We start from the raw sequence: 18,698 nt of genomic DNA on the forward strand, positions 1-18,698 counted from the left end.
CGTAATGATCTTTCCAAATCTTGGTTGGCTCTCTCAGTTTGGCCATTGCTCTGGGGATGAAACCCAGAGGACAGACTGACCGTCGCCCCCAGTAACTTACAAAACTCTCGCCAAAATCTGGACACAAACTGGGGTCCCCTGTCAGAAACCACGTCTGTCGGGAGGCCATGTAACCGAAAGACGTGATCAACGACTGCCACCGCTGTCTCCTTGGCTGAAGGTAATTTGGGCAAGGGAATAAAGTGGGCTGCCTTCGAGAATCGGTCCACCACGGTCAAAACTACCGTGTTACCCTGGGAGGGTGGGAGGGCGGTGATAAAATCTAGAGCGATGTGGGACCAAGGTCTCGAAGGCACCGACAGCGGTTGAAGTAACCCAGCTGGGGGTCGATTGGACGACTTACCAATGGCACAACTAGAGCAAGCCAAAACAAAATTGCGAACATCACGAGCCATCAGGGGCCACCAGAATCGCTGCTTAACTAGAAATATGGTACGACTCACCCCTGGATGACAAGCTAGACTGGAACTATGACCCCACTGGACGACTTCTGATCGTAATTCCTCCGGCACAAATAAGCGGTTAGGTGGGCACCGGATCGGAGGCGTTACCCCTTCTAAGGCCCTCTTGACCTTCGATTCGACCTCCCATGTGAGCGAAGAGATAATCAGGTTCTCAGGAAAAATGCGCTCAGGAGTAGCTTCGTGTTCGGGACGATCAAAAATACGCGACAAAGAATCGGGTTTGACGTTTTTGGAACCCGGACGATAGGAAAGTGTAAAATCGAAACGACCGAAAAAAAGTGCCCACCGAGCCTGCCTGGAGTTCAATCTTTTAGCGGTTCTAATGTACTCCAAATTCTTGTGATCAGTCCAGACTGTAAAGGGTACCCCTGAACCCTCTAACCAGTGACGCCATTCCTCCAAAGCTAACTTGACTGCCAACAACTCCCGGTTACCAATGTCATAGTTTCGTTCGGCAGGAGATAATCGATGTGACAAAAACGCGCAGGGATGCATTCTGTCGTCTGAAGGTGAACGTTGTGAAAGCACTGCACCTACCCCCACCTCCGACGCATCGACCTCTACCACGAACTGACGTGAAGCATCAGGGGCTATGAGAATGGGAGCTGAAACAAAGCGGCTCTTGAGTTTGGCAAACGCAGCCTCAGCTGCGTCTGACCACCTGAACGCAGTTCTGGGAGAGGTCAAGGCGGTCAGAGGTGCGGCTAGTTGGCTGAAATTGCGAATAAAACACCGATAGAAGTTGGCGAATCCCAGAAACCGCTGCAGGGCCTTGCGGGAATCTGGGATTGGCCACTCTACCACAGCCTTAACCTTGTCAGGGTCCATAAGCATACCTTCAGACGACACGATGTGTCCCAGGAAAGGAACTGACTGTGCATGGAAAACGCATTTCTCCGCCTTGACAAAAAGCCCATTCTCTAGCAACCTCTGAAGTACTAGTCGTACGTGTTGCACATGTTCCTGGAGAGACGAAGAAAAAATCAATATGTCATCCAGGTAAACATATATGAACTGATCGATCATGTCTCGCAACACATCATTGACTAGTGCCTGGAAGACTGCGGGACTATTGGAAAGCCCAAAAGGCATAACCAAATATTCAAAATGCCCCCTGGGGGTGTTAAAAGCAGTCTTCCATTCGTCCCCCTCCCTGATGCGGACCAAATGATAAGCATTACGCAAGTCCAATTTAGTGAAGAGAGACGCTCCCTGCAACCTCTCGAAGGCTGAAGACATCAACGGCAAAGGATAAGTATTCTTTACCGTGATGTTATTCAGCCCTCGGTAATCAATGCAAGGTCGCAGAGAACCGTCCTTCTTCCCCACAAAAAAGAACCCCGCCCCCGCTGGAGAAGAGGAAGGGCGGATGAACCCGGTTGCTAGAGAATCAGAAATATATTTCTCCATAACCTCTCTCTCAGGAACTGAAAGTGAATAAATCTTGCCCTTAGGCGGAGACTTACCTGGCAATAAATCTATAGCACAGTCATAGGGACGATGCGGAGGGAGAGAAGCAGCTCTAGACTTACTGAACACTTCACTCAGGTCACGGTACTCCTCGGGCACGTTTGATAAATCCACCGCTTCCTCCTGTAACACAGGAACAGAAACAACAGAACAAGCAGACACAAGACACGAACTGTGACACTCAGTGCTCCAAGCTGAGATGGTACGTCTCTTCCAATCGATGCGGGGGTTGTGTAAACTGAGCCAAGGGTGTCCTAAAACTATGGGTGTGAGTTGAGAGTCAGTGATGTAAAATGATATGGTTTCAGCATGATTTCCAGAAGTGATGAGTGTAAGTTTCTCGGTGACCAAGGAGATGGGGGGTAAAGTCTGTCCGTTCAATGCGTTGACTGTGATCCTCTGGGAAAGTGTATGAAGGGGAATCTGTAATTGAAGTGCAAACTGATGATCCAAAAAGTTACCTTCTGCCCCAGAGTCAATGAGTGCAGTGCAGTGGTGATCCAGAGTTGACCATCTCAGTCTTACCGGGAGGATGGTGGAAGTGGATGAGGTCTTACCTGCGGAGATCCCACCCGATAGTAGCCTCAAACTTACTATCGGGCTGGGCCTTTTACTGGACAGCTGTAGGCATAATGTCCGTTGCCACCACAATAGAGACAAAGGCCCTGGGATCTCCGCCTTTCTTTCTCCTCCCGGGAAAGCCGAGCTCGCCCCACCTGCATGGGCTCGGGATCGTGGGAGCCGAACGTGTCCAGGCCGCTGGACCGCTGGTTCTCACTCCTACTCGGAACTGGGTTGGTGGCTGTTCTCTGCTCTATCCTGGACAGACGGGCGTCCACTCTCAGGGCCAGGTCTATGAGTCCATTGAGCGTTGAAGGAAGGTCCAGGGCGTAGATTTCTCTCTGGACACGTTCGGCCAGCCCATGCAGGAAATGGTCCCACTGCGCCTCCTCGTTCCAGCGACACCCGGCCGCCAGGGTCTTAAACTCGATGGAATAATCTGACACCGATCGGTCTCCTTGACGTAGGTCAGTCAAGACCCTGGCAGCCTCCTTCCCCTCGACGGCTCGATCGAAGACCCGTCTCATCTCCGCCGAGAGGGCTTGGAACGAGGAGCAGCACTGGTCTCGATTCTCCCACACTGCAGTTCCCCAAAGCGCCGCTCTCCCAGTCAATAGCGTCAGCACGAAGGCTACTTTCGCCTCCTCCTTTTCGAAAGTTCTGGGCTGTAATGAGAAATGCATACTGCAACGTGTCAGAAATGGACGGCAGAAATTCGGCTCACCAGAGTATAATTCAGGCGTGGGCAGTCTGGGTTCCGACTGGGAGAGAGGCACGGGTGGTGTGGGGGGAACTGCAAGTGCTGCTGGAGGTGCTGGCGCAGTGGGGGTTTGTAGCTGATGGAATCGCTGGGTGAGCTCGGACACCTGTGTGACCAGAGTCTGGATGGCGCGTCCTGTCTCCCCCTGGCTGCGCTCCTGTGCATCCATCCGGCCGATGCACACTCGAATGAAATCCTCTAAGGAAGCCGATGAATCACCCGCTGCTCCCATCGTTTGGTCCATCCGTTCTGTCATGATACAAAACTGGAAGCAATTGCGGGTGAACAATATATTTATTGGAACTTCAACACAGAATAAGACAATTCAGGAAGGAAGGTTCCTCTCAAGGCGTGGTCGCGATCTCGCGAGTAAACAGCAGCTCCGGACGGTCCACACAGGGGAAGACGCTCAGACTCGGACACACAGGGACTTCGATGGTCAAGTGCTCGGTGCAGAGTGCAGGTGCTCGGTGGTCTGTGCTCGGGTGCGGTGAAACAACAGGGATCCACTGTAGACACGACAACCCGGAAGACGACACGAACATGCAAGCAGGAACAGGCAAACAACGGATGGACACTGGAATGGAGAGGTGAGTGAGTATAAATAGGGAACGGTAATGTGAATCAGCTGAGGTGGAGAATGAGAAGATTGCGAGCAGCTGGAGCACTGAACAAACACGTGAGCGGGACAACGCCCACTCACGCAAACTCACAGACATGTAAACAACAATGACACGAGACACAGAGGAAACAATGAATTCACAACCGTGACACTCACGTTATTTGTGCTGCCAAATTAAGGCATTGTAATGCATTTTTATCTCCAATATTTTAGTATAACTGTGCATTGTTCCACAAATAATCTCTGACTGTTTAACAGCAGTAACGCGCAAATCTTTATTTATTTTATTTATTTATTTATTTTATTTTTTTTACGTGGACCTTGAACGCACAGCTTTGGATGGTCAAGTATATAGCGATTAATCTTGTCTACGGGGCTGTTTACACCTGACCACTTCATGCGTTTTCTCAGATCGGATAGCTATCCGATCGTGAAAAGACCAGGTGTAAATGCCCTCCGAAACGCATTTGAGACGGATTTGAATCCGATCACTCAAACCACTTCAGGAGGTGGTCTGGGCCGCATTCCAGACGAAACTGGACAAGTGTAAATGCATCTGGTTGTTGAAATCACATATGTAAATTGTACTCCTCCCAAAAATGCTAAAATATAAACGTGTGAGAGCGTGTTATAGGCTATATGTCGGCTGCGTCCGAAACCGCATACTCAATGAGTAGGTACTTAATTTCAATAAGTACTTACTTAACGAGCGCTAAAAGAGTAGGTACTTTATGGCCAGATCTCGTTGAGTATGAATGCGAACCGGACATCTGCCATGTTGACGTTATCATGTGACCTACGACGCGTTATCACACGCGGAACAACTTAAAAGATTTGAACGACACGTTTAATTCATCTATCTGTAAATATCTTGATATTGATTAAACTTGCTCATTTTGTGGTCTTTTTGAAGAAACTGCTGTCCATTTATTTTGTGAATACATTTAGGGTTGATTTAAGTTCTTATATTTAACCCTACTAATGTGACCCACCGTCTTATCCTTAACGATATTATTTATTTTTATTACAGAATCCCAAAATTGTCATCTCTTGAATATGTTGTTAATTTATTTATTTTATATCCAAACATTTTCATCCACAAGCAAAAGCGGCTAACTGCTTTACAGTTTTCCTCTTTTTCCTGTTGAATTTAACTCGCGTTTCATCCCTCAGGCCTATACATAACAAAAAATGCATTTTTTAAATGTATTATAATGAATTATTTAAGAAAATATATATTAAGATATTCAACCTTGTAGGTTCTTTTTTCCTGTGTAAAAAATCTCATATTATGTATGCAAACCATAGATACAAACCCATACACACACACACACCTTATAACATCAGTAACTCGACAGCCCTACCTAGAATGGTTTTCCTCAGCGTTTGTAATGTCTGCACAAAGGGCAGCTGAGCGAAAATTCGCCTTCGGAGAAAACTGTTGATTTTATACTCGAAAAATGTAAGTATAATTATTATTAAAAATTAATATTACCCCAGAATGAATTGCATTGCTATCCCACCCCAAAACATACAATAACAACAACGATAAATGCTGACCAATACTTAATTATATTACTTTTTACTGAAAATGATATAATTGAATACAACAAAATGTAATGTATGTCATATGACATAGCTATGCATGAATACTCTCTAGATGTGTATATAGTGAACATATCTACATTTTCATTCAAACAATTAAATAAAGCATTAATTAAATAATTATATTTTATTTACTGACAACAATGAGAAATATTAATAAAAGAATGAATGAAAGTCACCATCACACAATAAACAAATGCATATACAATTCAACACATGAAACAAAGCTTTATTCTGATGAATCAGCTGACCACCAGAGGTGAGCCGTTCCTTCGTGCCTGAGGTTGTTGCGTGATGTGTTGTGCTTCACAATCTGAGGCAATAAGGGCAGGTGGAGTGATGGAGGGTCTCATAAGGGCAGGTGGAGTGATTGGGGGTCTCGTAAGGACAGGTGGAGTGATGGAGGCTCTCGTCCATGGCACCATCTCCAGGATTCAGCTTTGGGCTCCTCATCCTCAGTGCTCACACAAAAATGCACAAACATAACACAAAAGCAGTCATTTTAACCGCACAATGTCATTTGATTTCAGTATTATTTAGAAGACAAAAACGCTTTTTTTCACAAATGCCGCCATCATCTTCCCTTGCAGGTCCTGCTCCACCACAAAAGATCTGCAGCAAATGCACAGAAATCAAGAATCAGAAAAGTGCTGTAATAGCTCTGTTTGAAATTACAATAATTAAATAAACTACAACTTAAGATTTAAATAGTTGTTGTTATTCATTTCTGTACTATACTCACTCAAATCCTTTGATGGCAGCATTCAGCTTCACGAGCCACTCTCCACCGGATAAACACACACATCTGTTCATCTGTCCCTGTAACATCCAGACAAGATTCACATTACCTCTGTGATATATGAGCTCAACACTACATTTACATTTTGAGGTTGTTTTAACTTTTCATCCAACATAAATGTTCCTCAATTTATCAACAGTAATGGACAAATAAAATAGATAACTTATGTTTATTACTTTAAAGATTTATTCTACATAATAGCGCACATTGATCACAGATGTCTATTTCATGTTGTGATGTGCTCTTCTGCAATACTTATTGAAGATTTTCCTGTCAGATGTAAATAGACATTTAAAATAAGCGTCTTTAAGATGTATATGGTTTATATAAATCCACTTTAGAGACATAACTTACGTGTCCTTACTGGAGCTCCCCTGTTAGCTAACGTTATACATAATAAAACGTGTTTTTACAGCAAAATCACAACTATACTATACTGTGTAACGTCTTTACACCTTCAACAATTCAACAGTTTACTCTATTAGTTCAACACATGCAATTTTAACAAAAGGAACCGTGTTTACTCACATTTGAAAGCACCCGCGTCGCTGATCTCTGCGATGTTTGATAATGACGTATCCTCTCGCGTGGCCTCCTGGGATAGAAGAGTAGCCATCGGTCGAGAGCTCGAAAATCTGGGCTGAAACAGTAAGCCATCCGGGAACTTCTCGCCTACTCTTTTATGAGTACTGAGGTTTCGGACATACTACTCCTTTCAAATACTGTTTTCCCCTACTATATAGTAGGAAAGTAGGCATATTCGGACGCACTATAAGTATACGTACGCCCGAATCTCGCGATAATTAGTACGTCACTCTGGTAATTCTCGCCTACTCTTTTATGGATACTAAGGATTCGGACATACTTATTCGCTCGCCTACTGCTTTTTCCCTACTATATAGTAGGGAAGTATGCGGTTTCGGACGCAGCCGTCATGTTATAGCCAGTTATGACGACGCTACTGGAACACGCGCGTCACCGCAGATGAGCAGCTGAGCATCTATTCATTAAGCCAACGTGCAAACCATCGCAAATCAAAGTGAAAGTAAATCGCAGACGCTTAACACACAGTCATCATCATTAAAAGTAAAGAAATGAAATGATCTTACCAGGGCTGTTACTGCTCTCTCTTATTGCGGTCTTTGATTTAGAAATTTTAGCTGATGATCAATAAAATGCAGCGCATATCTGTTGCTTTTGTGACGTGCACTCCATTAAATCTGCATATAGCGCGGGAATTGAAGATCGGATTTAAATCCGTTTCGCAAAAACACATTTAAGTGACCAGGTGTAAATGGAATCGTTTTGATAAATCAGATAGCTATCCGATCTGAGAAAACGCATGAAGTGGCCAGGTGTAAACAGCCCCGTAAGGTAAAAGGCATCGGATATAAATTGTCAGAAAATCAAGCAAGAAGCGTTTTGCTGAACTTTCTGCCAGCGTATGACTGAACTAATGTTTGCTCATCATATGAGACACGCGTTTGATGTGCACGCTTCATCTGCAATCGTATACAATTACATGATAGTAGATACAAATTAATTTGCTGCAATTTTACTTTAATGTAACATTTGTGGGGTGACAAATGGAACTTCTTACAACAGCAGCTTGCTGGAAATATTAACAACGTCATAATCTGCATTTTTCTTGACCAACAGCTTTCATCATGCTGGTTAAAGTTCAGCATCAAGGTGTAAAGAAATTTGTGAAATTGCTCAGCGATTATACGTTTCAAGATTTTCTCAATGAAGGTAAGTTAAGAAGCTTGTGCTGCTACTTAGAAATGTACTTAAGTCATATAGCAATATGCTTGAGGTATAAGCCCACTCAAGTCAACAGGTCTTGTGTATGTTAACACTTTACAATAAGGTCTCATTTGTTAACATTAATGTGTTAACTAACATGAACTAACTTTAATATTAGTTAATAAAAGTAGATCTGTTTGTTTGTTCATTATAGTTCATAGTGCATTCATTATTACTGTAACGTTACTGTAACAGATACAACTTTTGATTTTTATTATGTATTAGAAAATGTTGAGATTAACATTAACAAATGCCGTAGAAGTATTACTTAGTATATGTTAACTAATGAAACTTTATTCATATTTTTTTTCATGCTATTGTTAAAATTACTTTTCAGTTAAGAGCAAATTTGGGTTAGCAAGAACTGCAGCTCTTCAAGTCTTTGACACCGACACCAATGTGGACATCTTCCATGAATGATCAAATTCAGTCCACATTTATGCCTAACTGTAATATGTCCGGAAGAAAACATTTCTGCTGGTTTGTCTGAGGGTAAGTCTATAATAACACTTGAGACATACTTTCAAGGACTCCAGTGTAATTATCCTGGGGACAAAATGCATTTGGGTCAGAAACATATTTACCTTTAGCAGACGCTAATACAACAAGGGATTCATCATGAGCCGGCAATAACATGAGAAGTGCTAATAATGCAAACATTGTTTAAAATAGTCCAGGCTACAACATTAGCAGGATACAATTAAGTGCTCACTTATGAGTTTTTAGCAGTTTATTGAATATTGTCACAGATTTGTTTGGGTTAATATCTAAAACAGGGAACTGGAGTTTTTGAGATCCATTGATGAAAAGGTGGACAAAAGGATCTGGTGGTTAACAGTGTCAACTGCAACTAGATATACAGTAGCAGAATGAGAACTTACAAGGGTGTATCCTTAATTTTACCATTTTTATTGTTGTTTTAAAGGGTAAGTTCACCCAAAAATGAAAATGTCATTAATTACTCACCCTCATGTCGTTCCAAACCCGTAAGACCTTCGTTCATCTTCAGAACACAAATGAAGAAATTTTTGATGAAATCCGAGAGCTTTCCTTGGCAGAAACGTAATTACCACTTTCAAGGCCCAGAAAGGTAGTAAATACATCGTTAAAATAGTCCATGTGACTCCAGTGGTTCAACTTTAATGTTATGAAGTGATGAGAATACTTTCAGTGGGCAAAAACAAAACAAAAATAATGACTTTATTCAAAAATCTCTTCTCTTCCATGTCATTCTACTACGCTATCCACGTAGTAAAGGGCAGCAAAGCACTGGGCCTTGAAAGTTGCAAAGATGTTGCTGGCTATGGATGGTTCAGAAAGCTCTGATTTCATCAAAAATATCTTAATCTATCTTTCCAAAGATGAACGGAGGTCTTATGGGTTTGGAAGTAATGAGGGTGAGTAATTAATGACATCATTTTAATTTTTGCTAAACTAACCATTTAATTTGTTTTGTGATGGAAAATTCTTGCTTCAGAAGTAAAGAACATTTCGACAAAGCCCTGTTTGATTCAATGCCTTTAGAGAAAACATTCAAATGTTTTGCTTTTCTCTGTCAAGAGTTTTCACTCACAAGATCCTCAATCCCCAGCACATGCACTGATACTCTTTCACACTCTTCAACTGACCATGAAGAGACAGAGAGAGCAGTGCAAAATCAAACAGCAAAGGTCAGCAACAGTTTTAACATAGACGCTGAAAAGGCAAAACGGGTATGTATGCATGTTTTTCCTTATGGTTAACTTGTCCCTATAATAATTATATTTCGCCATTTTATTAGTCTTCATGTGTTTACCTGTATTGTGGTCATGTTTAATCAGATTGTCCAAGATGCACTGAAAAAAAAAAAAATCTGGTGGTGAGGAAGTGCTTGAAGAATACCAGATAACTAAAACTTTAAAGCACAGCACAAGACGTCAGCTTGTTAATATTGTTGTCAGTCACATGACAGAGATTCATGGGTAAGACTTCAATGCACAGATGCAAGAAATACACACAGCTGTCAATTGATGTAGAAAACAAGGTTAAGTTTACCATTAACCATATATTTTTTTTACATTGCAAGAGGATCCCCACCCGTTTTCAACAAAGGGCTATGTAAGAATCTTTTGTATGGATGTACTTAAAACATAGTCTAGTTTGACATGAAGTTATATGCTCCTTTTTTGTGTCATGTAATAGCAGTTTCTATTATTATCTATCTATGTAACATAATGACTGTTCAGATTTTACAAAAAGTGTTCTCTTGTCTTTTTGACAGGAGCATTTCTACAATACGGAAAAGGGAACAGGGTTAATCTCCTGGCGCATTAAAACTTTGTCAAGGAAGAACCCAAAACGTGTTTGCTTAGAGATGACTGAAAGTGGAGGACCAAGTCGACGAAGGAGGATAGATGATGTGCAACAGCTTGAAGGAGATGCATGCAGAGAGGCAATTTCTTTTCTTGTCCACACAGCTGATGAAGCTGAAGTTATGCAGAAGATGAAATAAACTTTTAAGCATAGACAAGAACTGGTACATAATCCTGAAAGATCAGCTGGCATCCTTGATGTCTTCCCAAGATAATTGGATGTAAGAGGATTCTTAAATAAAACGTTTATTCTACATTTCAAAGATTGTTTTAAATGTGCTATAGATATGTCTGCTTTTTATTTATTTGTTGTATCTTATAAGGTTACTCTTTAACATAATTGCTACTTTGACTCATTCGTTCATAGATGTATCACTCTTGCTCATACATGCCTTTCAGACATAGTGATAGATTTTGAAAGAATTCAAGTAAATAATACACATTCATGATTTCTTCTTAGTCTATCAAAACAACATGCACACACTATCCATTTTGGTGGTAAAGGATGAACAAGTCCCAAGTAACTTCTTAGAAATCTTGTAATATGTTTTGTCATTAGATAAATCAGGACTTTGCTGATTAAACATCCAACAAGTTTCTTAAGAGGTGGGAGACGGCATTCAAGCAAAAGATCATCAACAAAGCCAAGTCTCTTACTTCAACAGCAGAAATTTGGTGTCTTCTCAATGCAGAAGGTGGACAAGGATCTGAAAATGGTTGGCATGGTTTGTGAGGATGTCATAATTTCATATTTGCTCTGGTTTCTTGTTATTGTGAGCACTAAATCTTTGTTTTTGTTTTATCCTAAATCGCCCACCACCCCCTAAACATCTACTCATTCAGATTGGGACAGTGACATGTCATCTGTCCTGCTGCTGTTGCATCTCCTGCCTCCTCCTCCAGGGAGGAAGAAGACTAAGATCAGTCCAACAGAGGCTGTTGACGGACTTGTGCATTTCCATAAGGTAAAACTCACAGTACTGTTGCAAAGTCATTGTGAACATTTAAATTAACATTTGGTTTATAAACCCTCAAATGCAGTGGTTTTCATTCATGGTCCTTGGGACTGAACCCTCTGCACATTTTGTCTCTCTGACCTGATTTCACCCTCTGGTTGTTCCAAACCTGTTTACATTTCTTTGTATTGCTGAACACAAAGGAATATATTTTGAAGAAAGTTTGTAAACGGGCCGCCATTGACTCTAGTGTTTTTGTTTTTTTCTACAAGTCAATGGCTGCCCAAAGTCTGTTTACAGACTTAAAAATATCTTTCTTTGTGTTCAGCAGTACAAAGAAATGTACACAGGTGTGGAGTGTGTGTGTGTGTAAATGACAGAATTTAAATTTTTGGGTGAACTAACCCTTTAGTTTAGTTCATGGAGCTCTTACCTAATGAGGTGAAGGTCTGAAACAGGTTTGTTGAATAAGGGAGACATACAACATGTGCAGAGCCATTGGTCCATAGGACCGGGATTGAAAATCGCTGGCATAATGTGACTGTCTAAATGTACCTTTTATAATCTCTAACCGATTGCGTGCATTCACTTGCTTTCTTTCGACCTACAGCTTTCGGATTAGCATGTACCACTCTTTGTTCTAGGATTTCCATGTACAACTCTTTGTTCTAATGAAGTAAGTCAGTCACATAGCTTGGTTTGGCTGAGGGTGTATCAGCAAATATTTATTATTTTGTGGTGGTGGTGGGGGGGGGGGGGGGGGGTATTATTTTAATGGTTATCCTTTCATGGTTATCCTTTCACTTTAATTGTCACAGAGCGCTCAGCTACGCCCCCCTCTGGTCTCATCCGCTCCCTCTCTCCGGAATATTAGAACTGCACTTCCCATCACTCCCTCTTGCCATTATCACTCTCCAGCCCTGCCTGGTTTCCCTGATTATCCTCATCACCACCACCTGTTCTCCATCATCTCCTCTTTATCTGGACTGTCTCTTCCATTGTTCCCTTGCGAAGTCTTGTTTTGCATTGCAGACATTACCAAGCGTTTTCCCTGTATCATTCTCTGTGTTTCTCTGGACCTTTGATCTCTGCCTGGACTTTGGACTCTGTGATCCTTTTCTGCCTGCCCCGACTTCAGCCTGTGTTTCACTACGAGTACTGGATATTCCCTTTGATTCTTGCCTGTCACATTATCTGTCTGCTTACCTGTGTTTCATTGCATGTGCCAATAAATTCTGCAAATGGATCCAACCGCCTCAGCTTCAGCATTACAGAAGACTTCGCCGTCTCAGGATCCAGCAGATTTTCTCCCCCTGGCCAACGAGGTTTCTTCGCAAGCATCGTTGATCACACATCGTGAGCAGCTGGTTAAACTGACTCATCTCACTGAGGAACTGGTGAGATCTGTGCAGGCACTCACCCCGCCGATCGCGGCCGCTGATCAGGCTCAAGCACTCGCTGCACCTGCTCATCCACAGCCTGTTGAGTACCTCTTCCAGCAATCCCAAAATGTCACTCCCCGAAAAATTCAATGGATCACCCATCACTTGTAAAGGTTTTCTGATGCAGTGTGAGATTTATTTTAACCAGTCCCGGGAGCACACCACCGACGATAGTCGCATCTCCTTTGTGTGCTCGCTTCTCACTGGAAAAGCGTTGGAGTGGGCAACGGCGATGCGGTCAGGAGGTCGGCTTTCTACTTTCACTTATGATAGGTTTGTTACTCACTTCAGAGAGGTGTTCGAACACCCTGGGGATGGAAAGGATCCTGGGGAACTTCTTCTTTCATTACGCCAGGGAAACTCCACAGCGGCGGATTCCACTCTCACTTTTTGGACGCTTGCTGCAAAGACTGGTTGGGCAGAGGAACCTCTCAAGCTCTTATACCGAAAGGGTCTCATCTCGGATCTTCAAGGAGAGCTAGCTTGCCGCGATGATGGAAAGACTTTAAATCAGATTACCTCTTCATCCAGTGATATTAGGATTTCCTTGGTTGGAGAGTCACAACCCACAAATTTCTTGGTCTGAGAGGAGGATTTTCCAGTGGTCTCACTTCTGCCAGAACAACTGCATACCCGCTGTCCAAAGTCCAGAAACGAATCATGCAACAGCTATGGAACCGAATCTTCAAGACTTACCTGCAGTTTATCATGATTTAGCCCTGGCATTCAGTGAGAGTGAAGCTTCTCAATTACCACCACATCGTGCGGGCGACTGTGCTATTGAACTCCTCCCTGGGGCTGTGCCACCGCGCGGAAGAGTTTACCTTCTATCTCAACCCGAAACTGAATCCATAAAGGCATACATCGACGAACAGCTCGCCAAGGGGTTCATCACCACCTCTACCCCCCCGGCTTCTGCTGGATTCTTTTTCGTTAAGAAGAAGGACGGTGGTCTCCGGCCATGCATTGATTTTCGAGGTCTAAATGAAGTGACTGTCAAGTATCGATACCCTTTGCCGTTAGTCCCTGCTGCTCTGGAAATGCTCCGCACGGCCCGATATTTCACTAAGCTGGACTTACGGAATGCTTACAACCTCATCCGTATACGCCAAGGTGACGAGTGGAAGACGGCCTTTTCCACGACTTCCGGCCACTATGAGTATCGGGTAATGCCTTTCGGACTGTCCAATAGTCCCTCCGTGTTCCAGGCTTTCGTCAATGAGATTTTCCGAGACATTCTCAATCGAACAGTCATAGTCTATATCGATGACATCTTGATCTATTCTGAAACCCTCGAGGTGCACGTCAGGGATGTTCGAGCTGTTCTCCAGCGCTTAATCGAAAACCAGCTATATGCCAAGATCCAGAAGTTTCATCAGACCCGAATCGCTTTCCTGGGCTACATTATCAGTGCAGAGGGGGATTTTATGGATGACAGCAAGGTCAGAGTGGTGATTGACTGGCCTCAACCTTCATCAGTAAAGGAGTTACAGCGCTTTTTGGGGTTTGCGAACTTCTACCGCAGATTTATACGGAATTTCAGTATTATCGTGGCCCCTCTCACATCCCTTCTCCAGGAGGGGGGGAAGCGGTTCAGATGGTCTCCTGAGTCCACCTCGGCTTTTGAACGGTTGAAGGAGCGGTTTACCACCGCGCCCATCCTTCATCACCCCGATCCTGAGAGGGAGTTTATCGTTGAGGTGGATGCTTCAAGCACAGGAGTGGGTGCGATTCTCTCTCAACGCCACGGCAGTCCGGCAAAGATGTTCCCCTGTGCGTTCCATTCCCGTAAACTCAATTCGGCTGAACGTAATTATGATGTGGGTGACCGTGAGCTCCTGGCCATGAAGGCAGCCTTTGAAGAGTGGAGACACTGGTTGGAGGGCGCGCGTCAGCCCTTCACTGTCCTCACAGATCATAAAAATCTGGAGTACATCAGATCCGCCATGCGTTTGAACGCTCGCCAAGCTCGCTGGTCTCTATTTTTCTCCAGATTTAACTTCAAGATCACTTACAGACCGGGATCTAAGAACGGGAAGGCTGACGCTCTGTCCCGTCAGTTTGATAGTCCTAATGAGCCCTCCAAGCCAGAGTCCATTCTTCCCCATATGATTATTGTAGCACCCGTGCAGTGGGATATAATCACTGAGGATTGCTCTGCAAACTGCTGAAGCTCTCTTGAACCACGTGTTCCGCCTTTTCGGACTTCCCGAGGACATCGTTACTGACCGTGGACCTCAGTTCACCTCTCGAGTCTGGAGGGAACTTTGCTCAAAGTTACATATCAATGTGAGCCTCACCTCAGGTTATCATCCCCAGGCCAACGGTCAGGTAGAACGCCTCAATCAGGACCTCATCCGTTTTCTACGCACTTACTGTCATCAGAACCAACACGACTGGAGCCACTTCCTGGTCTGGGCAGAGTATGCTCAGAATTCACTGTTAAAAACAGCCACTGGTCTAACACCGTTTCAATGTGTTTTAGGATTCCAACCTCCCCAGCATTACAATAATACAAAAAGCATGATACCAACTGGTTTTGTCAGGCACATATTGGGTCAAGGTTTTTCATATAGCTGTTTGTTTTTTTAATGATTTTAATTCTTCTTCTTTTTTTTTTCATTTGAATGTGAGAAAGTTACCAGTGCTAGGTTTAATGCATTTATCATTTCACATTGTAATTAGATTTTTTCCTGTTTGTTTAATTTTTTCTTTTCAGTCCTGCACCAGTATTGAAGGCCATCTCAGTGGGAGGGATGGCCACAAGCCATTTATACTGGGATCAGGAAGGATCAAGGGCAAGATCGACCACTTTTACGTCGTTGTGGACAAGCACCTTATCCCTTGCTCTGGAACCAGCTCCTTAAGTGTCTTTGATGAACTTTTCAAAGTTCATTATGTCTTCAACTTGTCCTACAAGGAAGCCCTGGTCAACTTCTTTACCTTCCTGCAGACCACAATTTACAACATAGATGTTGGTCTTTCAAGTGAGTCTCCCAGAGTAAGGAAACTGCGTGCAAAGCTTTTAAATTAGTTTAAATATTAAAGTGTTTTCTCTGCAGAAGTTTGCATGCAAACATCTACTCTTTGATAGCTCATTTATGAGTCACACACAGTTTCTATCCTTCTTTAAAGTTCTCGTTCAATTGTTCAATTAAGTTAAGTTCAATTGTGGCCACAGAGTGGCTGTAGTCGGCAGTTTTGCTCATATTCTGGATTTCGAAAGCATTTGAACAGATTTCATGCTGTTGAAGGCTGTCCAGCTTTTGATTTGTCATCTGGTGAACTGTCATCTCAAAATGTTTATAATAATCAGCCAGGTTCTTTGTTTGTTGGAGAAAGTGATCCCCAAGTTGCTCTCATTGAGAATGTTACCTTTTCCAGGAGAGAGATGGCAGATATATATGCCTCAATTGTGGCCAAATTACAGTGCAGTGGCGTAGCCAATAGCTTGGTATAATCAGTTGTTTCAGACCTTGAGGACCTCACCACGGAACTGCATAGCTGTGTGATTTCTGTCATTCCTCTTAATAACCCTGCTCAGCTGTCGAAGATAGTTGAGGGCATTTTGAGAGTCCCTTTTTCATGTTTAACACTGAAACTAAAAGAACTGGTAACACTTTACAATAAGGTTCCTTTATTAAACATTAGTTAATGTATTAACTAACATGAACTAACAATGAGCAATACATTTATTACTGTTTTTGTTAATGTTTGTTAATGTTAGTTAATAAAAATAAAGCTGTTCATTGTTTGTTCATGTTAGTTCACAGTGCATTAACTAATGTTAACAAGATTTTAATAAAGTATTAGTAAATGTTGAAATTAACATTAACAAAGATGAACAAATGCTGTATAAGTGCAGTTCATTATTAGTTAATGTTAAAGGAGAAGTTCACTTTCAAAAAAACTTTTGCTGATAATTTACTCATCCCCATGTCATCCAAGATGTCCATGTCTTTCTTTCTTCAGTCGCAAAGAAATTAAGGTTTTTGATGAAAACATTCCAGGATTTCCCCCCATGTAATGGATTCTATTGGGACCCAAACGGTAGAAGGTCCAAATGACAGTTTAAGTGCAGCTTCAAAGGGCTTTAAACGATACCAGACGATGAATAAGGGTCTTATCTAGCGAAACGATCGGTCATTTCCAAAATAAATAAAAAAGTTTAAGTTTTATAAGCACAAACGCTCGCCTTGCTCTGTTCTGTGATGCGCGTTGAAGACGTCACGTAATACGCAATTACGTTGAAAAGGTCACGCTTGACGCGTTTACAAATGTGCGGAAGGAGGACCATATACACATTTTCAAATGTATTTGTGTCAGTTTATCGTTTAAAATGCCCATTTCGTGTGCGTATCCTGGGTGTTTTAATATTAAAAAGCCAAAAAGAACATTTTCTTCAGGACAGAAATTTTTCAAGCGTGACCTTTTCAACGTAATTGCGTATTACGTGACGTCACGAACGCGCATCACAGAACAGAGCAAGGCGAGCGTTTGTGCTTATAAAACTTAAACTTTTTTATTTATTTTGGAAATGACCGATCGTTTCGCTAGATAAGACCCTTATTCATCGTCTGGTATCGTTTAAAGCCCTTTGAAGCTGCACTTAAACTGTCATTTGGACCTTCTACCGTTTGGGTCCCAATAGAATCCATTACATGGGGGGAAATCCTGGAATGTTTTCATCAAAAACCTTAATTTCTTTGCGACTGAAGAAAGAAAGACATGGACATCTTGGATGACATGGGGGTGAGTAAATTATCAGCAAAAGTTTTTTTGAAAGTGAACTTCTCCTTTAACTAATGTAGTTAACTAATGAACCTTATTGTAAAGTGTTACCAAAGAACTAATTATTTCGTTGACATATTTCGTTATGGAGCTTGCTCTTTTTCATGCGCAAGATGTGAAAAAGTATGGATTTGACCCCATCTTGGAACCATTGATTCGTGACATAAAGATTCTAGAGACAGATGGTATTGAACTACCCATATCAACGAGTAGAGTTTATGGCACGATATGTCAAGTAATTGGAGACAACTTGGGGATGCACTCAATACTTGGGTTCACAGAATCATTTAGTGGACATTACTCCTGTCGTCTGTGTTTAAATGAAAAAGCTGATGTCCAGTTAGTTTACAATGAGGATGATTTTAGGGTTATTTTGCGTGATCGTTCAATTTATGAACAGCACTGCAGTGAGTTAAAATCTGACCCTCAACTCAAGTCAACGCATGGCCTCTAAAGAATAACTTTACATCTGAGGCGTTTGAAGACTCCATTTGTCCATTATTTATTTCTAAAGAAACACGACAATGTATAAAATGCTCCATTACCTTGTAGCTTATGTTATGGCCCCGTAGAAGCAGTTTTTGTAAAAATAGGCTAACGATTGCGTCATAACCACGCGACTCTCTGTCGCACAGTAGAGAGATTACCGTATGGACGGGAGGAGAAGCTCACGGGCAATCGGGGGGACGTGGAGGCAAAATGACAAAATAATTAATCAGAATGCCTAGCAAAAGTTTATCCTGCTCCTAGCTCATGGACACCTCCTACTCACACTCTCCGTCTCTGCAAGTTTCGGAAGGGAATGATTCAGATTTCTCATACCACAGCCACTAGAAGACAGACGGGTTGCTCACGTCACATCTACGTCGTCAAGCTCTGTTTGAGTCTGTGCGTCAGGAACGGAAGTCCTAAAAAATCGCTAAAAATGGGCTTCACTTGTCTCAATTGAGTTCCAATGAGATGGCTCTGTCCACTTCTTATACTGTCTATGCTTGTTTCATTACTTTTATC

The 18,698-nt window shown here is 42.4% G+C and overlaps 1 protein-coding gene across 1 annotated transcript; it reads left to right on the top strand.

Moving 5' to 3' along the window:
• Nucleotides 1–11,081: 11,081 nt before the first annotated feature.
• LOC311087545 (uncharacterized protein) lies at nucleotides 11,082–15,930 on the top strand (the record flags this gene model as incomplete). The annotated part of the gene is made up of 3 exons (XM_084120870.1): nucleotides 11,082–11,214; nucleotides 11,402–11,463; nucleotides 15,616–15,930. Coding segments are annotated over 3 exons (510 nt in total), but the record flags the coding sequence as incomplete, so codon positions are not given.
• Between the last annotated feature and the right edge of the window lie 2,768 nt (nucleotides 15,931–18,698).

The sequence above is a fragment of the Abramis brama genome, assembly GCF_963993115.1.
Source record: "Abramis brama genome assembly, chromosome: 7".
In the NCBI taxonomy this organism is placed as follows: Eukaryota; Metazoa; Chordata; class Actinopteri; order Cypriniformes; family Leuciscidae; genus Abramis; species Abramis brama.